The sequence below is a fragment of the Neomonachus schauinslandi genome, chromosome 5, assembly GCF_002201575.2.
Source record: "Neomonachus schauinslandi chromosome 5, ASM220157v2, whole genome shotgun sequence".
NCBI classification, from domain to species: domain Eukaryota; kingdom Metazoa; phylum Chordata; class Mammalia; order Carnivora; family Phocidae; genus Neomonachus; species Neomonachus schauinslandi.
Genome location: NC_058407.1, coordinates 31,654,496 through 31,678,627, shown reverse-complemented (window position 1 = coordinate 31,678,627; position 24,132 = coordinate 31,654,496). Strand labels below are relative to the sequence as shown.

The 24,132-nt window shown below is 35.9% G+C and overlaps 1 protein-coding gene across 1 annotated transcript in view; it reads right to left on the bottom strand.

The window, feature by feature from the left end:
• Positions 1-5,567: 5,567 nt before the first annotated feature.
• C5H12orf50 (chromosome 5 C12orf50 homolog) overlaps positions 5,568-24,132 on the bottom strand; it is a 32,735-nt gene continuing 14,170 nt past the window's right edge. Inside the window, 11 exon segments of the mRNA XM_021687512.1 lie at positions 5,568-5,593; positions 8,698-8,790; positions 10,609-10,687; positions 10,689-10,813; positions 11,080-11,184; positions 12,608-12,724; positions 14,069-14,176; positions 15,383-15,493; positions 17,366-17,479; positions 17,561-17,638; positions 18,089-18,247. Coding sequence (XP_021543187.1) covers positions 5,568-5,593; positions 8,698-8,790; positions 10,609-10,687; positions 10,689-10,813; positions 11,080-11,184; positions 12,608-12,724; positions 14,069-14,176; positions 15,383-15,493; positions 17,366-17,479; positions 17,561-17,638; positions 18,089-18,247 — 1,115 coding nt within the window.

Here is a 24,132-nt window from a genome sequence, read left to right as displayed (position 1 = left end):
TCCAAGTAAAAAAAGTTCACTGCAAAACTGGTATTCTCAGCAACACCTCTCTGGAGAGCAAAAAGAATTTCTCTCCAACCTAAAGCAGAAGGTAACTGCTCCTGAAAAGTTAACAGTTCATCCTTTATCCCACAGTGGTGCCAATATGGGGTACAGGCCAATACCTCATGCAGTGCTATAAATTGGCACTCCTGCTCATAAAAAGGAATGCTAGCAGCAAGGAAATATTTGAGAGATCTTGTGACTAGTCAATGCCAAGCTAGATTTTCACTTCAAATATCTGTGAAGCATGCCTTTTCTATATTCCCATAGCACCTATTCTATACCTCTTCTATAGCACGCATCATATTATATAAATGCTTAAATCACTATTTGCATGACACGAGAAACATTTAGAGGGAAAGACTTCATTTATTTTTGTATCCATAGGATCTAGCAGACAGCTTCACCTCAGAGGGTGTTCTTTCAACATGTGTTGAGTGAATTCCTGCTATAGACTGAATATGTGTTCTCCCCCCCCACACACATTCATATGTTGAGATCCTAACCCCCCGTGCGGTGCTTTTGGGAAGTGAGTAGGTTATGAGGGTGGAGCCTTCATAAATGGGATTAGTGATCTTGCAACAGGGACCTCAGAGAGCTCCCTCTTCCCTTCCACCACGTGAAGACATAGCAAGAAGTCATCTATGAATCAGGAAGTGGACCCTCACCAGACACCAGATCTGCAGGTGCCTCGATCTTGGACTTCTCAGCCTCCAGAATTATGATAAATAAATGTTTGTTGTTTAATACCGCCTGGTCTATGGTATTTTGTCATAGCAGCCCAAATGGACTAACACAATTACAGTTATGTTTACACAAAATAAATTGCATTTAGAATGTAGTACTATAAAAAAAAAATTGTCCTGGGGAAACTAGTATCATTTTCTGATGTAACTGTGTTTTCTTTCTTGCCTTGGTTATCAGAAAACTCAAATGTAATACAGTATACATAGTTTGATATTTGCTTTTTCCTTATTTTATGAGGAAAAGACATGGATATGAACAACATAGCTATACCACTCTTAAGGAAGGGCAAAAAAACAGTAATGGGGAAGAAACCTTGACTATGAATTTTACTGTCATGACTCTGAAGTTGTCATCACTGGCCCAGAGTGGTCCAGTGTGGCTTTGTAGTAAGCTGGGCCCTGAGGAAAAGAAGTATAATCAGATATTTAACCAGTCTAGTGGAGTGAAGAGAATAGGCTAGAGTCACAGGCACAGATGGTCCCATCCTGCCGTTGTCACTTACAAATTATATGACTACTCAGTGCCTGAGTTTCTCATAATAGCTCCTCTGTTTGTTTTTTGTGGGTTGGGGTACAAATGTTTCAATGAGTTATTTCATGTAGTATAGTGCCTGCTACGTAGTAACAACTATTAGTTTTATTGCGCATAAGGAAAGGTAGTTGTGGTAGGCAGAAAAGTGATTCCCCAAGAAGCCCACACCCTGAGCCCTGGAATCTGTGAATACGTTAGAGTATATGGCAAAGGGGAATTAAGGCTGCTACTCACCTGACCCTAAAATAGTGAGACTATCTGAGGTTATCCAGGGAGATTAATTAATTAATTTGTCACATTTGCTAGGCCACATTGCCCCAATATTTAGTCATACATTATTCTAGATGTTTCTGTAAGGATATTTTTAGTTGGGATTTACACTTAAATTGGTGGACTTTAAGTAAAACAAATTGCTCTCCATAATATGGATGGGCCTCATCCTATATAGCATAAAAGGCTGACCTTCTCAAGTGAAAAGGAATTTTCCATCAGATTGCCTTCAGACTCCAGTGAGTCTCCAGCTTGCTGGCCTCCTCCATCAGATTTGAGATTTGTCAAGCCTCAAGTCAAATCTTTAAATCTATATATAAAATATATATTTATACAAAATAGGAATATATTAAAAATTATATGTATATCCTCTGTTGTTTCTTTGGAGAATCCTAATACAGATTTTCGTACTAAGTGGCTCTATAGGAACAGAATCTTAAAGATGAGTTTTCTGAATTGGTTCTGGGATTTCTGGAATTTGCTGTCTAATCTGATTAGATTTAAAGACTCTAATGACTCTATTTTTAGTAGTAAAGAGAGCACTGATCATTCATGGTGTGATATGGCACTAGAAATACACAAAATATCACCACTGTATACTCACAAACACTTGAGAGGCAAGGATCTTGAATTCCTAGCTCACACATCACATAAATGATCTGAAAGCTGCCCTGAAAAGAGATCCGTATCTTTCATAGGCACAGGGCTGAGATTTCTGAAAAACAAACACCTAATCTCATCCTGTGAGCCACTGAATTGCAACACAAATTGAAAATCCCAGACTCACAGGTTATTTACTGCTAAAGTGAGGGCATTCATTGGGGAGGAGCATCATCCTGAAAGTTGGAATGGAGAGATGTGGGAAGACCCTCATGAAGCTGGGGACATTTGAGCCCCTACATTCTGATGAGTCTTTGCCAGTAGAATTAACCTCTCCACTCCCAATAGAAATAGCCCCACCACCCTCATCTGAGATTAGCTGAGGCAGTTGCCATGCAAGACAATGCTGATTTCCCTCAGGACTGACCCCCACCACTGCTCTAACTAGACTCAAGTCCCAGCAGGCTACTAAAGGTGAAGTATGAAGTATGACCCATGAGGAAGTACACTGCTCTCCAAAAGAGCTACTTGAGTTTGCTAATTTATACAAACAAAATCCCTGGGACTATGTGTGGGAATGGATATTGAAGATGTGGAATAATAGTCAAAGAAGCATAAAGTTAGATCACAATGAATTTATTGATATGGGCCCACTAAGCAGAGGTTCTACTTTTAATGTCACAGCTCAGGGAATTATAAAGGGCTCCAACAATTTGGTTGGTTGCTTGGTTGCTTGGTTGGATGGCTTAAATATGGACTAAAAGGTGGCCCAGAGTGAGTGAGCTAGAATCTGCCTTGGTTTCCTGTAAGGAAGTAATTCAAAGGCTTAGGAGATGGAAATGTTAGAGTGGATTTGTTATTTAAGACCTACCTCTCCACCCCGGGATGTCCAGAGACATCTTTACAGCCTCCCTCCCCCTGCCAATTCATATGCTGAAGTACCTCAGAAGTTGACCTTATATGGAAAGTGGATCCTTATAGTGGTAATCAAGTTAACATGAGGTCATTAGGGTGGTTCCTAATCTGACTCATGTCTTTGTAAAAGAGGAAATTTGAACACACACACACACACACACACAGAGGGAAGATGATGTGGAGAGACATGAGAAGTCAAATCTACAAAGCCAAAGAGATAGGCCGAGAACAGATTCTCCCTCACAGTCCTCAGAAGGAACCAATGCTGCCAACATCTTGATTTCAGACTTATAGCCCCCAGAACTATGAGACAATAAATTTCTGTTGTTTGAGCCACCCAGTTTATGGTGTTTTGTTGTGTTATGTTTTGTTATGACAGCCTTAGCAAATTAATATACTAAGCATTGAATATGTGCTATTTTTGTTAACATTTTTATTACTGCTGCATTTTGAAAAGAGTGGAATCATAGTACACCCAACAAATTCATTGAAAGCTTTTGGAAGTGACAGAAAAGCAACTGCCTCCTTCCGGCATCATAAACTTAGGCTTAAATGCCTTACTCTTATGTTCAGGAGTCAGCAGGCATAACTTCTTGCTGGCTTATTACATTTTTGGTTGTCCACTTTTCTTTGTCATCCTCTATCCTTTCTTATTTGGGGGCTTGTTATCTTCTTTCTGGGTTACTAGTTGACCGCATTTAAGCCATGACTTTTCCCTACCTCACAAATAAAACATAACCAACTCATAAAAACAGAGTTGGTTAATGCTACCATCCACTTGGTCCTCTTAGACAAATTTTATCATAATGAAAATGTCCATTTGTTCAGGAATAATATATGTACACATTCAGGAGAATGACATTCAAATCTTCTTTCAGATTTTTCTCATTCCACATTGAGTCTTCAGCAGTTTGCATGCAATAAAGATACACATTGAGAATCTGTACTTTGAGAAAAATATCTTGAATTGCCTTCTTAGGACCATTCCTTCTTTACCACTAGATGAACTTTTGGAAGGACACAGATCTGTTAAGTGCAATTATGGATGTTTCCTATCAGCCTCCATTTAGACAGCTTTTTGACTCAGCTCTTTTCTAACATCCTGCTCAAATCTATCTCACCAAGATATTTTGCTGGCACAGTTTTCATTTCTGACCACTCTATTTGTGAAAACAAAATGACTATATCCCCATGTTCTTGAAAGTGGGTAGACAGAGCACCATTAGAAGCTAGAAACTAGGACTTGCTACTCCACAAGCTGGAATCACATCTATAAAATGTTTTAAAAATAAAATATTTCTAAACTTACACTCTGATGAACCCCTCCATAAATATGGAACAAGAGGTGACTAATAACCACAAGATGTGTGTAAATATAAAGACAAGGTGTCACAAAGTCTTAGTGAAATTCTGAGCTTTAATAAACTCAGAAGTATAAATGCTACAAACTTACAAAAACAGCATTTGAAAGATTAATCACATATATTGCTGTCATACTGGTCTTTGAGTTTGAAGAATAAATTCTCAATTTTGAGTTCTTGTTTCAGTCACTCTGCAGATGGAATTTTTTTTAATTAATTAAAAATTTATTATTCTAAACAAATGCAAAAGAAAATGGAAATAAGATTTCAAATGATGTCTCTCAATTATAAGCATTTATACTTCTAGAGTTACTTAAAGCTTTAAAATCTCCCAATACTTTTGAGACATCACATTGTTAACTCACTTTTTTTTTTCTTTTACAAATCCTTTTCTTTAATATGATCATATAATTTTTCTGTTCTTGGTAAGAAAATGTTTATTTTTCAGCTTTGAATCTCACATATCTCAGCAGACAGATTTTGTAGTTGCCAATTAAAAGACATTGTTCAGCACTCCCCTGCATAATAAACCAATATTTTTTGTCTTTTTACAACACATCAAAGTGTATTTCTATTGGAATTCCTCTAACATACTCATCACCAAACTGTAACCCTGAGACTTCATTGAATTTGTTTGCACTTTATCTGTTATTATCACTGAGGGCCCAGCTTAAAATCTAGGTAAAGAAAGAAAATGTGAGGTTTCTTCTCTAAAGAATATTGCAAAACAGAGATCAAAGACACAATTTCATTTCTCAATCTGTGCAATCTAACTTAGCTTACAATTAAAGAATGATTTTAAATTGTCAAACTTTTAAATTTTATTAAATGTCTGTGGCAATGCATCGAATGAATTCCAGACCTATATAAATACACAGGCAGCTGTTTGTAATTTGCATTTTTATCAGTTTTGAAAGAGCACAATGTACTTCCTGCATCTTATTTTCAGAATTTGCATTTTATCATCTTTGGCTACCCAGTATATAGTATGGAGTACTTGAATATCTCATTCTTTGAATTTTCATTTTTGATTGTAAATCAGATGATATCTGGCACAGAATTTTCTCTTTTCTCATTTTTCTCTTCTCTCAACCTCCAGATTTACTTGCTCCCATTTCTTCTTGGCTCTAATAATAAAACACACAAAATACTTCAACTATTTTCTTTTTTGGCATTTTTCAAGATACCAACGTTCTGCATTTCTTTGGCTAATTACTTACCATACATCTAAAGGCAAAACAAAACCTAAGCTCATTGTTTAATTCATATATTTTCCAAAATGCTATTCAAACTAATTCCATTTCTTTCCAAAGCTTACTGTGTTTTGAATTTGGATGGAGGGATGAAAAGAGATGGAAATAATACTACATATAAGGCTGTACCTTGGTGCACCCAGAATGAACAGAATGAATGTTCCATCCTACAGAGACAGGCACCTCCAGTCACAGCAGCTATATCCTTATCAGAAAGGACATGTGGCCCCAAGGGAAGGCTGACATCTCTAATCGCCTTCAGCTCCTTTCGTTGGTTCCCACATATTTTCCTCTCCTGCTGCATTATCCTCATAGCATCGGACAACATTTTCCCAAAAGCCTCCTCTCGCCCATTAACATGTCTACGGCCTTGGCTCTGAGATATTCCTTAGCAGAATAGACTAGCGGCAGCTTGTGCTTTCTGCCTCCTCTCTCTAGCAGTCCATCTGTCCCCTGGGAAATGCTGAAATCGCGCCTCTGTGCCCTAGCACGAAATGGAGGGGGGAGGAAACACAAGCTAATCTTTCTCTAGTCTGATGATGACAGCAACAATTGGAAAGGATAGGAATTTAGGGCTTACAAATTTCCCAGTCAAAAGCTCAGGTAAGTAAGAAAACGATTTTTATAATTCTATTTAATTTCTTGACTCTAAGTCCCCATTCTGCCTGATGTAGAAAACTTATTTAGTCCTTTGCACATAGACTTAGTCCAATTCAGTGATTTCTTAGTTATTTCACATTTGTATTTCAACCACATTCAGATTTGAAATTCTTTCTTGGGACTTTTTTTTTCCCCTCCCTCTCCCATCTCCCTGCTGCTTATCCTAATTTCTAGGGTTGGTACAGGGAAGAATGATCGCTGCTTTGTGACAGCTAGGAAGAGAATATTATCTCAACAATCATGGGTCTCCACAAGGCCTGGGTCCGGTGCTAGTGAATGGTGGCCCAGACAACATAGCATAACGTTTCTCAAACTTTAATGTGCATCTTAATCACCTGGGGGACTTGTTAATATGCAGATTTTAATTCAGTAGGTCTGCTATGGAGATTCCACATTTCTAACAAACTCCCAGGTGATGTCGTTACTGGTTGCCCTCAGACAGTACTTCAAGTCCCAAGTAACAAGTGGATGATTTGGGTTATCATCGGCTCCCTGGCAGAGCAATCTTTTGAGATTCTAGCTGAGTCCTCCCCAATAGGACCAAACCACAAAGGCCATCTTTCTAATGCTATGCTTGCAGCCCCAGCCGGGAGACTTTGTGTAGACCCGTTGGCCCTTTCCCAGGAACTCACTCTCACTTGAAACTCACAAGAATATGTGATGCCCTCCCAAGCAAATGTGGGGCTTGGGAATCCCAAGAGACTTTCTCCAGCCCTCTCTCATGTTAGATATGGCTTGCTCCCCCCACTCCCAACAATACATGGCACTGCTAAATTCTCTCCAAAGCTTTTCTCCCTTGGCTGTATCTGGGAAGTGCAATGCAGATCCTCCTTATGCTCAGAGTTTTATAAACCTCAAAGGGAAATCCATCACTGACTTTCTACCCCTAGGCCCTGGCATAGCTGGAGGTGATAAGAGAAGAGCAGAAGGGGACTGGAATGGAGTAAGTGGCCCCACACTCTCTCTGGTCTCTTGCTGCCTCTGCATGCCCTCCTCCTTGCTGTATAGATTGAACAAAAAAAAAGTGCTTTTATAAGCACACATCCCCTGTCACATTCCCTTTCCTGTGCCATACATGGATGGTACATGTTTCATGCTCTGAAGTGACCCCTTCTTCCCCCAAATCCTTCTGTAATTCATGTCTGACTACCTGGGATGAGAAAGGAGGAGGCTGCTGGGATACAAGAGCAGTCACCAGGAGAGGGGCAGGGATGAGGAGTGCATCTTTAAATATTCCAGATAATATCACACCCACAAGGAAAGCACAGGAGAAAAAGATACAGCTCAACAATTGTAGTTTTAGCCAGGATTTCTACCAACTTTTCATCTCCTTCCCCCCAAAATTAAGTGCAATCACATGTGAAAACCCAAAGTAAGCTCAGAGAAAATATAGTCAAGGAAATAGCACGGCAGCAGAGTTCTCTTAGAGTACCATATGATTTGGAAAGAAATGGGAGAAAAAAGAAAAGCAACTGACTTCACAGTTAAAGTCAAGAGTTTTGAGAAATACTACTTAGGATCTCAGTTTTTGTTTTTAGAAAGTGGACAGTTTCTAATCTGGATGTCTTTGGGTTCATTCTGGGAAGTTCTTATATAAAAGTTTATGGATTTCAGATGATTCTGAAAGTTCTAGGCTAAAGATGTAAGCAGGAACTCCTTATTTAGAACTTTTTCCGAAAGATTCATTTTTCTGGAGTAACTGAAACCATTTTATCCTGTGTGGTTTTCCAAACCTACTGTGCCAGCCCCAGGATAAGCTTGGAGAAGACATCAAGCTTTTTAGCAAAAGAACCACCTAAGGTCAGGTCTGCTTCAAACTCTACCCTGGGGAGGTTCCCTGGATTCCCATACTCTCCCAGAGAACAGAGCACAACAAGGGGGACACCATAGTCACTCAGAACCTCCTGGCCTGGAAACTTCATCTTAGGTGCCCTGTTAGTCTGCACCAGCCAATATTTGTCCATGGTGGATATAGTGGGGCTTTAATATTTTGTGTCAAAATATGGTTTTATATATTTGCTATGTAGTTCAACAAAGAATTAATTTTAACATATAATTGGTGCAACTGTTGCTTGTCTCTAAGGATAGAAGTATATCAAAAGATTTTTGATGACATAAAAATAGGCAAAGGAGAGCACAATAAAACAAAGTAAAATTAAATTGCTAGTAGACAAGATATCTACTGAACTCCAAGTAATTGTATTCATAAAGCATGAAAATTTCCTAAATTTTTCTAAAATGTGTTTCCTGACCTTGAAACTTAAAAACTTGTCATTTGTTTTTAGAATGATACATTAAAATTACTAGTAAATTTTTACCTGTATATATCTTTTCGGTTTTTGAATATGTTTTTGAAAAAGGAATTCTTTTTCGCCAGGCTGAACCATTATATGATGTTGACATATATTTATCTGAGAAAAAAGAAGACAGGAATTAAATATTTTATAACTTCAAAATCATATTCCAAGAGTGTCTTAAAGTTATAAATATCTCAGAGATGAAGCTGTTCTTCTAAGTAATTTATTTTAGCATTTCAAAACTAAGGCATCAGGGACCCAAGTGAGTTTATTAAGACCATTTATGATGGGGTGCCTGGGTGGCTCAGTTGGGTAAGCATCTGCCTTGAGCTCAGGTCATGACCTCAGGGTCCTGGGATGGAGCCCTGTGTCAAGCTCCCTGCTCAGCGGGGAGTCTGCTTGTCTCCCTCTACCTCTGTCCCTCCCACCTGCTCGTACTCTCTCTCAAAGAAATAAAATCTTTTAAAAAAAAAGACCATTTATGTTATCAGTGAACATGGATGGTTATGCACCTCTTAACTGGCTGTCCAGTTCTTCAAATAAGGCTCTCTCCCATGAGGCTAAGCTATGGGAGAGTATGATATCTGGATGTGATCAAAATACTTCATTGCCTTGCTTTACAATCCAATTCTGCTAATGCTTGTAGAAGAAAGAAAGAAAAAGAAGAGAAGACCTAGAAGGCACTGCCAATTCCCTTTACCTTCCGTGAGGTGACTCCCATGATGGCAGGGAATACTCGACCATAGTGAACGTGCTGTCCCAGGAAACCAAAGCCTTGATATACTGACTTGGTTCTTTAATATCTACTTTCCTCTGACAACTTTATATTTGAACTATTACCTAACAATGTTGTATTTGTGTTTTTAAGTATTACTATGCAGCTACGGTTCTCAAAGCATGGCTCATAATAATACTAAGAATTTATTTGCTTTTTTTCCTTGTTAACATTTGCACTAATGGCACAAAAGCAATAGTGAGCGTAACTGTGACCACCTTAGCACAAATCCAGACAACCATTCACTCCCAGTAAAATAATAATAAAATAATAATAATAATAAATAAGACAGTTTCACCCAAGAATATCCTTATTTTTGTATATAAACCCATATATCATTTTATTCTAAAACAAATAGAAGAAATACAATTTAAAGAAAGCTAACTTCTATTTAAATTATAAAAGAAAGGACCTAAGAGAGACATTGAATTTTTACTTATGTTTCAGAAAGTACAGAATATTCAGAACCCCACTAACTAGACTGGGAACACAAGAAAATACACGCATGAAATTAGAGGGAATTAAGTTGCCTCGTGTTAAGTTGAGAGAGCTGAAACCCAACCTCAAAAAAACAAAATTCATCCAAGACAGGAAGAAAAGATGTAGTTCCCTCCTCCCTGGTGGCCTTGTACATATACTATGACTTTGCCTATTACATGATGAAATGATTTAGGAGCAATCTGTGCATGGTGGGAGAGATGAGAGGTTGCCAAAAATATTGTAGTTAACCCCCAAACTAACCCTTTCAGAAAGTAATCATGAAGGCTTAAAAAAAAGCCAAGGCACTAGCCTGAAAGTGATGATTGAACAATGCAGTTATTGGAAGAAGAAAATGTCAACCATTTGAAAACAATCCTCAAGAGTGAAATAAAGCTATCCAGGGGGGAGCAAAGTGCAGTGCTATGAGACAAAACTCTAGTGAGGTTCAATGTCTAGTCGTCTGTACCCAACACATTTTCTAACATATCCTTTAAACCATGTGCATTCCTGCTCATGGGAGAAATCCTCTCACCAGTTTTCTAAGATGTCCTGGTGTGGTGATGGCCTGGAAACAGAAAAGGGGGGTGGGTGGCGATGAAGATTAGTTGGACCATCACGTAATTCCATGGGGATGCAAACCATGGACATGAGTAAATCACATACCAAAAGAGCTTTACCTGGACAGAGGCTGAATTTGGGTTCCTTGTTAACATCGACTTTATTGTAGGACCCATTTGTGGGCCTGCTGCGGGGGGGGTGCACTCAGTGAGACGGTCCTGATAGCATCTCTCTGAACGTGGATATAGGATGTGTTCTCAGCATTTCTGTTTTTATTATTGCGATGGTAAGTCATTTTATTTTTGGGATTTGGGGCCTGTACTGCTGTAAAGGAAAGGGGGAAGGGAGTGAGGGATAAAACAAACTGATATCATACCCATAAATAACATACTGCAGGTTAAATGTTTGATAGCGCTGTGGAAGGCAATGTGTGCAAAAAGAACTAAATTTATAGGAGTTGGGTTGACATCTAAAATAGCATGTTACACAACAGCAATTTGCTTTTCAGATAGGAAATACTAATTTATATTTGATTTTGTAATTCTGTTTCAAATTATAATTTAGAAATATCAAATATGAAGATACTTTACCTCTCCGCATTCCTGGGCCAGGAAAATTCTTTGGTTCATCATAAATCCATTTTCTTTTTTTCACACCTTTAAAGTGAGGCTTCCTCACTGGCTGGACATCATTCACTTGAAGAAGATACAAATTTTTACAGTTTTTTAAGAGATGCTTTCATCTGAAAATTACTGTAGGTGATAATTACACATCTGTGCATTCACATGTCAAGCAAGAGAAAAAAATAAATGCACTACTCTAATACTTTACTTTCTAGAAGAAAGGGTGACTTATTTCTTAAAGTACCCCCCGCCCCCCCCAAAAAAAACTATCCTGGAAATTGGTTGATGAGAACATTTTCAATATATAGCATTCCTCAGGGAAGAAATGCTCTTCCCCAAAGGAATGTGTAAATTGTTTAAAAGACTATAAAATTACATTCCAAATATAACTATATATCTCATTATGTTATTTTTAAGTAGTTTTAGAATTGTTATTTTGAACATAAATCTACTTCTTAAGAAATTAGATTAATATAAAATACTTTTAGTGAATATTACTTTATTCTTTTAAGTTTTAAGAATTTGGGTGTGTCGTTAGTTTGGAGAAACAAGACTAAGTAGTCAGAATTTCTAAGTGCTAAGATCACTAAATTCACTTTTTACTGGCATATTTTTACATTGAAAAATTTATATACAAGCTCAGTTTTCTAGGAATTTCTAAGGGACATTTCTCCAGAGAATCTTAAAACAATTTAGTAGACAGGGGAATTCTTTGTTATTTCTCACGTGTGGAGATCCTGAACATTGACACGTAACTACTGCACAGAGAAAATGAACAAGTTCACTCTGTAGATTACATTAGCTCTCTCTAGTGGACTAATAAATCTGTCTTTGCCCTAGCTCTCAAGTTCAGCTTAAGCATGAAGTTTGAATTCTGATTCACCACGTCCTCTCCAAACATCATGCTCTACCCTTACTCTCAAGCCCCCACTCTTAGGATTTGGAAACCATATTTTTAACAAATGTCACTAAACTGAGCTGCTTAGGAGTAAACCATCATGGTTTCCTTCAGTGCCTGGCTGGGATCCAAGAACATTATAGGGCCTCAGGAAATGAAATAAGGGAAAGAAGGAAGGAAGGAAACAGAAAGGAAGATTCATGAGTCTTAATTGTGTAAGAGAAGTAGCTCAGAATACTGAATGGCCTGGAAAAGGCAAATCATGAAAAATAATCCCAAACATAGTAAAAACCTGTCAGTGTATCTCACTATAGGTTAAATTTAAAATGCTATACTAATGAATCTTCCGAGAAGGTAGTATATCATTAATTTTAATACCTAAATTAAACTAGTGGGAACATATATAATTTACTAGGACCTACATCACAATTCTTTGTCAGAGTTAGTAGAAGAATATTGTTTTTAATTCTTAATCCTGAATAATTTTCAAACCATCTTTTTTTTTTCTTTTTAAAAATTCTATTTCAAATAAGCAAAACAAATCCACGATAAGACAAATATATCTAAGGCCAAAAAGTGATAAAGCTGATGTCTCACTTGAAGAGGGGTCCTCTCTGCACTTCATACTGATATTCTCAGTAGCATTTAATACATGCGTTGTAGGTACTAGTCGGGTAGTTAGGGAACGCTTTGGATGAGGACTGTCCTTGTTATCTTTTAAAGCAAATTAAGAAAATAAAATGTCAATATTAGTAAAAGAAGCTTTCAGTTGGTATTTCACTTTTCAAACATTATATGATGGGCATACCTCTTTAAAAAATATATATGTATATTAATTTTTATAATTCATCACCGAAATTCCCTAATCACTACAATGAGTCCCCAAAATTTGTCACTAACAAAACATTAAAAATCCAATGTACAGATATTATCTTCAATATACAAATTATGTATTTGTGGCAATATTTTTAATACCGTCATATAAAAGAATCAGAAGTTTATTAATTTTAAATCAAGTGTGCTTATTTAAATTAAGTTTCCAGAAAAATTTAAATGTAATAACTTTCATGTGTTCTATGCTTTGGAGCAGGACTGCCCCAAAGAGCTTTATACAATGATGGAAATAGTCTCAGCTTGTACTGTAGGAAATGATAGCCACTAGTCACATGTAGGTATTGAGCACTTGAAACATGGCTAATGCAAGTGAAGAGCTAAATTTTTTAGCTTTATTTCATTTTAGTTTAAATTTAAACAGCCAAATGCGAATTGTAGCAACTGTTATTAGTGTAGTTAGAATTCTTTTGTTTTTTGTTTTTTGTTTTTTTGGGTTTTTTTTGATAGAGAGGAAAAGAGACTTCCATGTCATTTCCCATTGATCTTAAGTGCCTTAACCTATTCTTGAGAACATTTATTTAATGGGGGGGGAACAGTAGATGAAATTAGTTAATATTTGGATAGAGAATACGTAAAGCCCTCTAATTACAGGACAGCTATACCTTTAGTCTGTGACTGAAAGAGCCTGCCTAGCAGAGAGGTACCACGTGGGGGATTCTACGCATGGTGTAAGGGGAATATAAAACTATAAAGGATGGATTTTATTATCATATCTCTTGATTATTCACAGACTAGTAATAATCATAAAATGAGGAGGTCATAGATGTCATGAGATTAATACTCTTCACACTGTTCACAAACAAAGCTTTCTAAGAAAATTCAATCACACTATTTGAAGTTGGAAAAAGAAACTGAAGGACTTGGTTTTACTATTTAACAGAACCAATAACAGTAGAGCTAGCAAGACTCCTAGAAATTACGTAGTCCAACAGGCCAATATTTTAGGTAAGGAAACTGAAGCTAAAAGAGATGGTCTCATGGTCAAACAATGAGGGACAGACCAGGACTGAAACCTTAGAGTTTCTGACTCCTATTCACTGTATTTAATGTATATTTTTATTTACTATTTACGCCTCTTCTATTGGTCTCTACAAGTGTCAAGTTTCGTATTTAACACATCTACCCAAATTATGAATGGATTAAAATTATAGGCTGGTTCATTACCTTTACTATTTGAACATTTTGACATGGTGATTTCCTTCTCTTCTTTTAAAGCTTCATTTTCATCTACTCCAAGAAATATGATCCTCTGTGGAACACAACAGTCACCTCCTATGACAATACCTTACGGTCAGTGGCCATGGTGGCAGAACGTTGTACAAAACTATCTTCCAAAACAAGATTATCCTTTTCTACAGTATACCCTTTCCCCAGTTTTATTTAAACACTTCTCAGTGATAATCACCCACATCTCTACACATATCACGTATGTTTAGATTAATACATGTAAATATATGTACATGAATATATAGTATGTACACTTGCATAGAGATAATTGCAAAAAAATTCACATAGTCAACACAATTAATTTTCCTTTAACATATATAAATCTTTACTTCTATCCTTTACCATCCTTTAGAGTTACTCAGAGTAAATATAATTTATCTTCAGTATAACATCTTCAGATATATGAGAGCAATTTTTATGCTCCTTAGAGCTCTTCTATTTTTCAAGATAAATATCCATAATTGCTTTAAATATTACTTATATACTTCATTTCCAGATTCTTCACCATACAAGTTACCCTTTCATAACGTAAAATATTTGTTTCAAGTAACCTTCTTTTAAAATGACACACCCATGTGGACTACCATTACAGAAATCAGTGGAGCTACTGTAATAATAGTTGATATTTGTAGAGCATTTTTCTATGTGGCAGAAACTACTGAGTACTTTAAATGACTTACCACATTTAATTATCTTCCTATGCTACTCCTAATAATTCAATGTGAGTTTACCTGAGCTATTTGGTACTTGACACCCATTACTGAATCATATTTAAACCTTGTGGCCAACAAAAAACACTTATTTTTTTCTTTGCAATTGGTATCATGTCAAGTCTTTCCCAACTTGAAGAAAATCTACCATTAATGTCTTGAACTTAAATGCAAGAATTTTTGTGTATCACAGTTTGAGTTTACCTTGTTAAATTTGGCTCCTTGATCCAGCATATTAACTTCCAGTCATCTGTAAATTCTATAAACATGTCTCCATTCATCCATTCAATTGTTTAAACATAAAATCATTTATTCTACAAATATTCACAGAGTGCACGTCTTGTGTTAGACATTCTCCTATAGGGATTCATCTACAGCAACTGATTATATACAATTCCAGGTCTCAAGTTCCTTACCCAAAGCCAACAATAAAAATCTCAAGAAGATTTTGAAAAAATGAAATTAGTTATGAGAGAGGAAATTCAGACTCATTTATTATATGGTAATATATTCAGAATCAACTAGTAATAACTTAACTCACCTCCATTTTCAAAAGCAGCAATGTCAGTCCTTGGTTTCCTATCCAATGATGCTTTTATCTCACCTTGCCTTTCAAACAGGCTAAATTTTGTTGGAATTGTAAGACCATCCCCTAAAAAATTAAGAAAAAATTAAAAAAGGAAAAAGAAAAAAAAAATCACCCCAGGAACCATAGGCACTTACATAAGTCTACAGTAGAATTCATAATGATAGTAAAAAGTCTAAAAGTTAATGCAAGTATTGTTTGCATAGTGATATGATAAACAATAAATTTATAAATATATGAATTTTAAGCAAATTTTATGATTATCAAGAAAATAACAAGCAGGTTTGTTTTCCTATGTGGATTATTTATTAAACAGCAATTTAAAAATTTAAACAATCTAACATTATTTTGTATGTATATTTAACTTATTTGATGTGTTCTTCATATAATGAATTTTGTAGTATTTCTTTTGATTATATCTACTTATCATGAACAAACTGAGTGAAAAGTATTAGAGTCTACCACTGACAAATGGTAATTATACTGTGATAAATAATTCTTAGCACTTTTCTTATACATCTCTAGAATAAACTATTAAAAGCAGAATAAGAGAGACATGATAATCTTATGCACCATATGATTCTGGATTGGATTCTAAATCAGGAAAAAAGTTCATTTGGCTATAAAGGACTTTGATGGTACAGCTGGTGAAATTCATTTTAAAAATTCTGTAAATGATATGGTATCAGTGGTAATTTCCTGATTTTGATATTTATACCAAAGTTATGTAAGAGTTATATAGGGGCATCATATCTGCAACTTACTCTTGCACAAATGGTTTAGAAGAAAATCACAATGTGTATATTTAGAGAAAGAAAGAGTGAAAAATCAAATGTGTAAAATACTAACATTTGGGGAAGTCTGGTGAAGGCTATTCATGAATTACCTGAAATTATTTAAAAATAAAAGGCTTTTGAAACCATAATATACAGTGAAAGTACGTGTAATTTTCTTTCTAATCTACCCTTTTTATATTCATTGCTAACTTGTTTTCTTTTCTCCTTGTCTAGGTAATGCGGGCAATGTGCCCTTCTCCAGATGCGGTGCCCACCTATCAGCTGTCTTGACAATCATTCTAACATCTAATGGTATGTTGCTGCCACCTACCGCCATATGTTTAAATAGTTTGCCACGTATGTACTTGAACAGCAAGTATTTTACTCTCGATCCTCTACTTTATCCTACCCTCATCTTGATGTTGGGAGATGTTCCCAACTATCATTTTTTATTTTTAGGGAGAGGAAAGGATTCAAATCTTCTACTGCAGCAAAACTTTTCGTCTCATCCTAGTGGCAAGACAACTATATAAACTCATGGCATCCATGGATTTTCTCTGAGTTTCTGGTTTTATATCCAGAAAATAATGTCCTTATCTTGCCTTCAAGGGCAAAATGTTTACCAACATTAAAATAAGATTCACCAAAACATCAGATTCGTGAAAGGCCCAGCCTTGGAATAATCCACCTGCACTGCTTCTGAAATTGCCTGGTACACAAAAGGCACTCATTCAATGAACAAATGTATCCTTGTTCTGCCACTAACGTCATTCTGTGATCTCCCTTTTGTCCTTCTAGGGCTAGGTTGTTCTTTCTACTCACAGAGAAAAATATGCACCTATTTCACAGGGAGATTTCTTTGCAAAGAAAAATGAATGGTAAAAGCAAGTTATTTACAGAATTACTGCATCGGGGGAGCCGTGCCGCCACGCGCTTATGAAGCCTATTCAGTCTGTAGCTCCGCTGGGAAAGCATAATTACATTAATAGCAGCTTTTCATATTAAATATAGGTCATCTGATAAAAGCACTTCCTCCTCACTCTCAATTCTGATGTATTATTTATCATTTAACTCTAGTGTAAATCTTACTAAATAATTCACAGCCTATCACATCAAGTATCTCTTATACATCACCTTGAAATGCTGCCTTTTCATTCCTTACCTTCTTGCAATTCACTGCCATTCTCCAAAGGCTTTTCTAACTCTTTGTCTGCTGTAGAGGCTATGCTTTTTGATGATGAAATATCTGGAGGAGTATGAAATCTGTAGTATTCACCTAATCTCCCATTAGAAAAGTAGGGGTTAGTATATTTGTCACATCAAGCATTAGAAAATCCACAGATGTATGATTTCTTACCAGATTTATAACACATCTCCTTTATTGCTCTTTTTTCTTCAATTTCTTCAGGAGTCTTTGTCCATAAACTAGAAGCATCTATAGGATATTTTTTTTTTATTAAATTGTCGGAAGTCAAATAATATGAAAATATACAATAAATCAGAATGAAAAATCCCAGACATTGTTCTCATGGATTTTTTTTATTTTTAAAATCAATAATTTGCATAATGATAAATGTCTCGAATTGCTATATTTCACGTATTAGAAAAATCAGTTTAAGCAACTGTACATGTTTAAATGAGATCTATCTCCCAGCCATCATACAACAAAAACCCTCCAATCCAAATGATCATAAGCATGTATAGACATAGAACAAATTAGAACATAATGAATTGAATATATTAATAAAATTCAAGCTATTTTCTTACTGAAATCTGCCTAAACATAACATATTACCTTATAAACCTCTCACAGTTAAAAAATATGTAAAAAAAAAAGGTACAGTTTTTGAATGTGCATTGTAAGTCTGAGAAAAGCCTTACTAACCATTTTGTTCATCTCCTTCCTCCTCTTCTTCCTCAAAGTTAGTTTTTAAAACTAAAGGATGGTGAATGGGTCGTGATATATTCTCCTGAGGTTTCAGGGGTTCCTGACTCTGGGTCAGGGGTGGAATTCCTTCCTGAGTTTCTTTCTGTGGTGTGATATCTACAGAGGAAATGCAAAATTTCAGTCTTTTTAAGATATATATTATGTGCATGTTCAATGATCAACAGTGTCCTCCTAATTTACTGCATATTTTATTAAAAGGTGTCTCATCTTATTTCTGGAAAGGTTATTTAAACCAGTAAAAAATATCAACATTTTGTCTGTAAGGTGCAGAAAATATGCTAATTCATAGATTTTATAGGAATTATGACCATGACTTGGTATATCACAATTTAGGTATAAATGCGAAGTGACCATAAGTATTACTGTATTCTTACATTGATTGTATCTGTGGAATAAGAATAACTTAATCAATTTATAATAAATTAACAAAGACAAATTCAAATAAGGCATAGCTTATAATGGCAGAGTATATATGCCAAAAGAGGAAAAAATCCAATGGTTCTAGTTTTCTGTGGCTGCATGATTACTTGGAAGTGAGAAAGAATGATACTTTCAGTTTTCTGTTTTGGCTGCACATTGGTCAGACTGTCCAAAGTTCTAGGTCACATTTAAATGTCCTGTAACTTTCAAAACTAGCAAGCAATTAATAGAAAAAGTTAGTTAACACATGAATCTTCTATTATCACTAATTCAATCCCCTTTGTTTTCTAAGTGAGTAGTTATCAAATTTGGCTAATTATCAGAATCAACTAAAGAAATTATTCAAAACAGGGGCACCTGGTGGCTCAGTAAGTTAAGCATCTGCCTCCGGCTCAGGTCTTGATCCCCAAGTCCTGGGATCGAGACCTGTGTTGGGCTCCCTGCTGAGGGAGCTTCTCCCTTTCTTCTCTTCTCCCTCTCTCTCTGCCCCTATCCCCCCCCGCCCCTACCCCCCACCTTGTGCTCTTACTCTTTCTCAAATAAATAAATAAAATCTTAAAAAAAAAAAGAAATTCAAAACATCTTTTGGGTCTCTGATTTCTGAACTTCTGATTTAGCAGATCTAGATTAAACCCTGAAAATCTAATTCCATTTTTTAAAAGTCTCAGGTAATTATGAAATCAGCCCCATTTGGAAACCACTACCCCAAATGAATTATCATCCAACTAGGGTCCTGGGTTATAGGAAATCTTTAGGTGTGCCATCCCAATAATTTGAAACCAATGAATCCTATTCCAGATCCTCAATTTCCACATTTATTTTTCCCCTAAAATTGGTTAGCCTAAGAACAGGCTTGAGTTCACAATAGTCTTCTCTCCACTTCATAAGATAAAGGCCTACCCTTCACTCATGCCAGAATTTACTATAGCACACTGGCCAAAAGAGAAATCCTCCTTTATTGATTAACCAAACTACCCCAAACCCATAGGGCTTTATCCATTACCTTAATTTATACACATTTCTACCAGGAGAAAATCATGATGTGGTAGGCAGAATAATGGCCTCCTAAGGATGTCCATGTCCTAATCCCTGGAACCTAAGTATGTATTAGGTTATATGGGAAAGAAGATTTAAGGCTGCAGGTGGAATTAAGACATAATCACCTGACCTTAAAATTGGCAGATTGTTTGTTCTGAATTATCCAGGTGGGCCCAAGGTAATCAAAAAGGTCTTTACAAATGGAAGAGAGATGCAGAGGAAGAGAGCCAGGAAAGAGATGTGACAATGGAAGCTATGTCAAGTGATGCAATGTCAGGAGGACTTGACTTTGATTGCTGATTTTGAAGATGGAGGAAGGAGGATATGAACTATGGAATACAGAAAGCCTCTAGAAACTGGAAAAGGCAAGGGAACAGATTCTCTCCCAGAGTCTTCAGAAGAAATGCTGCCTTGGAGACAACTTAATTTCAATCCAGAGATGTCTGCATGGAATTTCTAAACTACAGAACTACAAGAATGACAAATGAGTTGCTGAAGCCACTTGGTTGCTGGTAATTTGTTACAACAGTAACAGAAAATGAATACACAAGGTATTAGAAAAAGTGCTATTGGGGTCCATGTTGGAACATTCTAAATTCAAATGCATAGTAGAGTATGGTAGTAGTTAAGAATTTTTGTTGAAAAATTTTGCTTCTTCCACTTCTGGACTATTGTTAAAGAATATATAACTCTCAAAGGGAAAGTCTCTTGACATCATGGAAGGAGAGCGCTAGTAAAAACTCTAAAGGAAAAACATGGCTTTAAATAAAGCTTTTTAGCTATTCTCAATATATATTCCCAAGACTTGTCATTAGTTGCAAAGAGAAGCTTCACTGAACATTCAAAAGAGTAAATTTTAGAGTCACATTTTTAGAAGTTTCATTGAGATGTAATTCATACACCACACAATTTACCCATATGAATATATAATTCAGTAGTTTTTAGTATTTTCACAGAGTTGTACAACCATTGCCATAATCAATTTTAGGATATTTGATCACTCCAAAGAAGAAACCCATTCCCATTAGCAGTTACTCCTCATGTCTTCCAAACACCCCTAGTCCTACACAATCACTAATATTCCTTGTTTCTATGGATTTGCCTATTCTAGATACTTCATATAAGTGGAATCATACAATATGTGTGTGGTCTTTTGTACATGTCATCTTCCACTTACCGTAGGGTTTTCAAGGTTTAGCCATGCTGTCACCTGTAACAATTCTGCATTCCTTTTTTAATCCAAATATTATTCCACTGTACAGCTATACCACAATTTATCCACTCATCAGAGGATGGACACAGGTTTCTACTATTTCATTAATTTCTGCTTTAATCTTTATTATTTTCTTCCTTCTGTTTGTTTTAGGTTTACTTTGCTCTTTTTCCAGTGTCTTAAAGTATAAAATTAGGTTATTAATTTGAGACCATATTTTTAAATATAGGCATTACAACTATAAGGTTTCTTCTGGGTACTAGTTTACTTGCATCCCATGAGTTTTAGTATGCTGTTTCTTCATTTTCATTCATCTCAAAGCATTGGCTAATTTTCCTTGTAATTTCTTGGTTGTTTATAGGTGTGTTATTTAATTTTTACATATTTGTTAATTTCCCATTATTTTTTCTCTTATCGATTTCTAATTTCATTATGTTTGGAGAACATACATTGCATGATTTCTATAATTCCAAACTTATTAAAGCTTGTTTTATGGCCTAATATATACTTTATCCTGGAGACTGTTCCATTTGCTCTTGAGAAATAAGTGTATTTTGCTATTGTGCAAGGAACATTCTATAGATGTCTGTTTGGGCGTGTTGTTTTACAGTTGTTCAAGTCTTCTATTCTTTGTTGTTTATAATTGTTTGCATAGTATATCTTTTTTCATTCTTTTACTTTCAACTTGTTTGTGTATTTAAATCTAAAGTATGTCTCCTATAGATAATATATAGTTGAATCCTTATTTTTAATATGGCAGTGTCTGCCTTTTTATTGTATTTTAATCTAATCATATTCAGTGTTATTATTGATATAGTTGGATTTTTATCTGTCATTTTACTTCCTGTTTTTTTGTTGTTGTTGTTCCTCTATTCCTCTACTGCTTTCTTTTGCAGTAAGCAGATATTTTTTAGTATTTTTAAATTATTTTTATGATTTTTCCATATTTTTAAAGGTATCTTCTTGGGAGTTGCTCTAGGGCTTTCCATATAGTTCCTAACTTTTCAAAATATACTTCAGATTTATACTATTTAAGTCCAGCTAGAGATAAAAAGGTTATTCCTATATAGTTCTATTCCTTCTTCCACCCCCTCCCAATTTGTGCTGTTGTTGTTATATCTATATGTGTTACAAACCCAAAAATACAGTGTTATATAACTTTGTTTAATTTTGTATTTTTTAAAGGAGCTGAGAGAAGGAAGAGAAAATATGTATCTATAGGGTTTGTTATATTAACCTTCTTATTTATCATTTCTGATTCTTCTATTCATTTATTCCTATGGATTTGAGTCACCACCTGGTATCATTTCCTTACCATAATATGGGTTTGCTCCCACCTGCCTCCTTTATGCTCTTATTGCCAAATATATTACATTTCTAAATGTTATAGGCTCAAAAATACAATTATATACATATGCAAATATATATTTTTTTCTTTCAGTACTTTGAATATGTCCTCCTACTGCCTTCTGGATTACAATGTGTCTGAGAAATCAGCTGTTAATCTTACTGAGGTTCCTTTATATGTGACAAATCATGTTTATCTTGTTATTTCTAAAATTTACTTTTGTTTTTGGCATTTAACCCTTTAACTATGATATGTCTGGATGCAGATATCCTTGGGCTTATTCTACTTAGAATTTGTTGAGTTTCTTGAATATGTAGATTAATATTTCTCATCAAATTTAGGGAGTTTTCAACCATTATTTCTGTTTTCTCTCTTTTTCAGACTGTATAATCTCTACTGATCATCTTTAAGTTTGCTGATTCTTTCTTCTCTCTAATATTTATTCAGTTCAATTCATAGTTTGTATCTATTTGTTGATATTCTCTATTTATTGAGACATTGTCATTATACCTACCTTAATATCTTTAAGCATGGTTTTCTGTAGGTCTTTGAACATATTATTACTGCTTAAATTATGTTTGCTAACTCTAAAATCTGAGCTCTCTCAAGGCATTTTGTTGACTACATTTATTTCTTGTGTATGGGTTACACTTTCTTGCTTCTTTGCGTGTCTCATAAATTCCTACCCAGTTTTTTTTTGTTTTTGTTTTGGTTTTACTGGACAGTTTGGACAATGTGTTGTAGCAACTCTGGATCTTGATTTCTTACCCCCAGCCCCAGGATTTGTTGTTTGATTTTTAATGTTTTAATGACTTGGTTGAACTATTTTAACATAATCTACTTTCTCCCACAGTGTACAGCACGTGATGTCACTGCTTGGAGGATGCAGCCTTGATAAACCCAGAGTCATGCATGGATGACAGTGGTTTTATCAGGACTCTCTTTGTCTCTTTCCCTTGTTTCTCTGTTAAGCTCTCTACCTCTGTTGGTTTCACTCCCAGCTGTCAGACTCCATTACTTGCTGGTTGATTGCTCTATTGTTTCCGTCAGTGCACTGGGGCATTAAACTGCTTCACCATGCGATTCAATTAAGTTCTGATCCCTTTGCAGAGGTAGTCTCTGAGGCCAATCTTTCAAGTTTCTTCCAATCTTGGGAGAGCTGTTCTTAATTATTCCCCTGGTTGTCTTTGGTCAACTCTTATCTGGTTTACTCTTTAGCTTGTTGCTCTCATAGAGCTACCAGTCTCTTCATCATTGCTTACCCCCAAACTCTCCACTGTTTTCCAGAATGCCCTAATAAACTTCCTCAGACTCTGTTCTGTTCCAGATAAATTCCGTTCTCTTTTAGAGAGTTTCAGAATTCTCTGCCCCTAGAGCTTATGTCTCCTGCTTGAGCAAAAACCTCAATGCCACTACTGGGAACAAGGACAGTCACTCACTTCTCTGGAATAACACCCCTGCTTTATAAGCAGGCACTGGGCAGGGGTGTTAGCCTCTGATATTTATGGTTTGCCCTTTCTGGCAGTTGGGCAATTGGGGGCTTGTTATTCTCTGCCTGCTACTTCTGTAGTAGAACTTCTGCCCTATGAGTAGGGCTGGATAGAAGACCCAGACTTCTTAGCCTCTCTTGCCTGAAAAATAGAGCTCTTTCAACATGAAGTTGTAAGTGGGGGAGTATGAGAAATACTAGCAGCCTGCTTCCTCAGCAGGAAGCTGGAGGTAGAGTACACGCTGTGTTCTTGGTTGAACCCACATAGAGTAGAACTTCTGCCACACTGAACTGGGGGGTGGGTAGTGACTCAAATACCACAGACTTGCTGTTCTAACTGATAATTAGTAGATGAATCTTTCTTTCTTTTCTTTCTTTTCTTTCTTTTGTTTCTTTTGTTTCTTTCTCTCTCTCTCTCTTTCTTTCTTTCTTTCTTTCTTTCTTTCTTTCTTTCTTTCTTTCTTTCTTTCTTT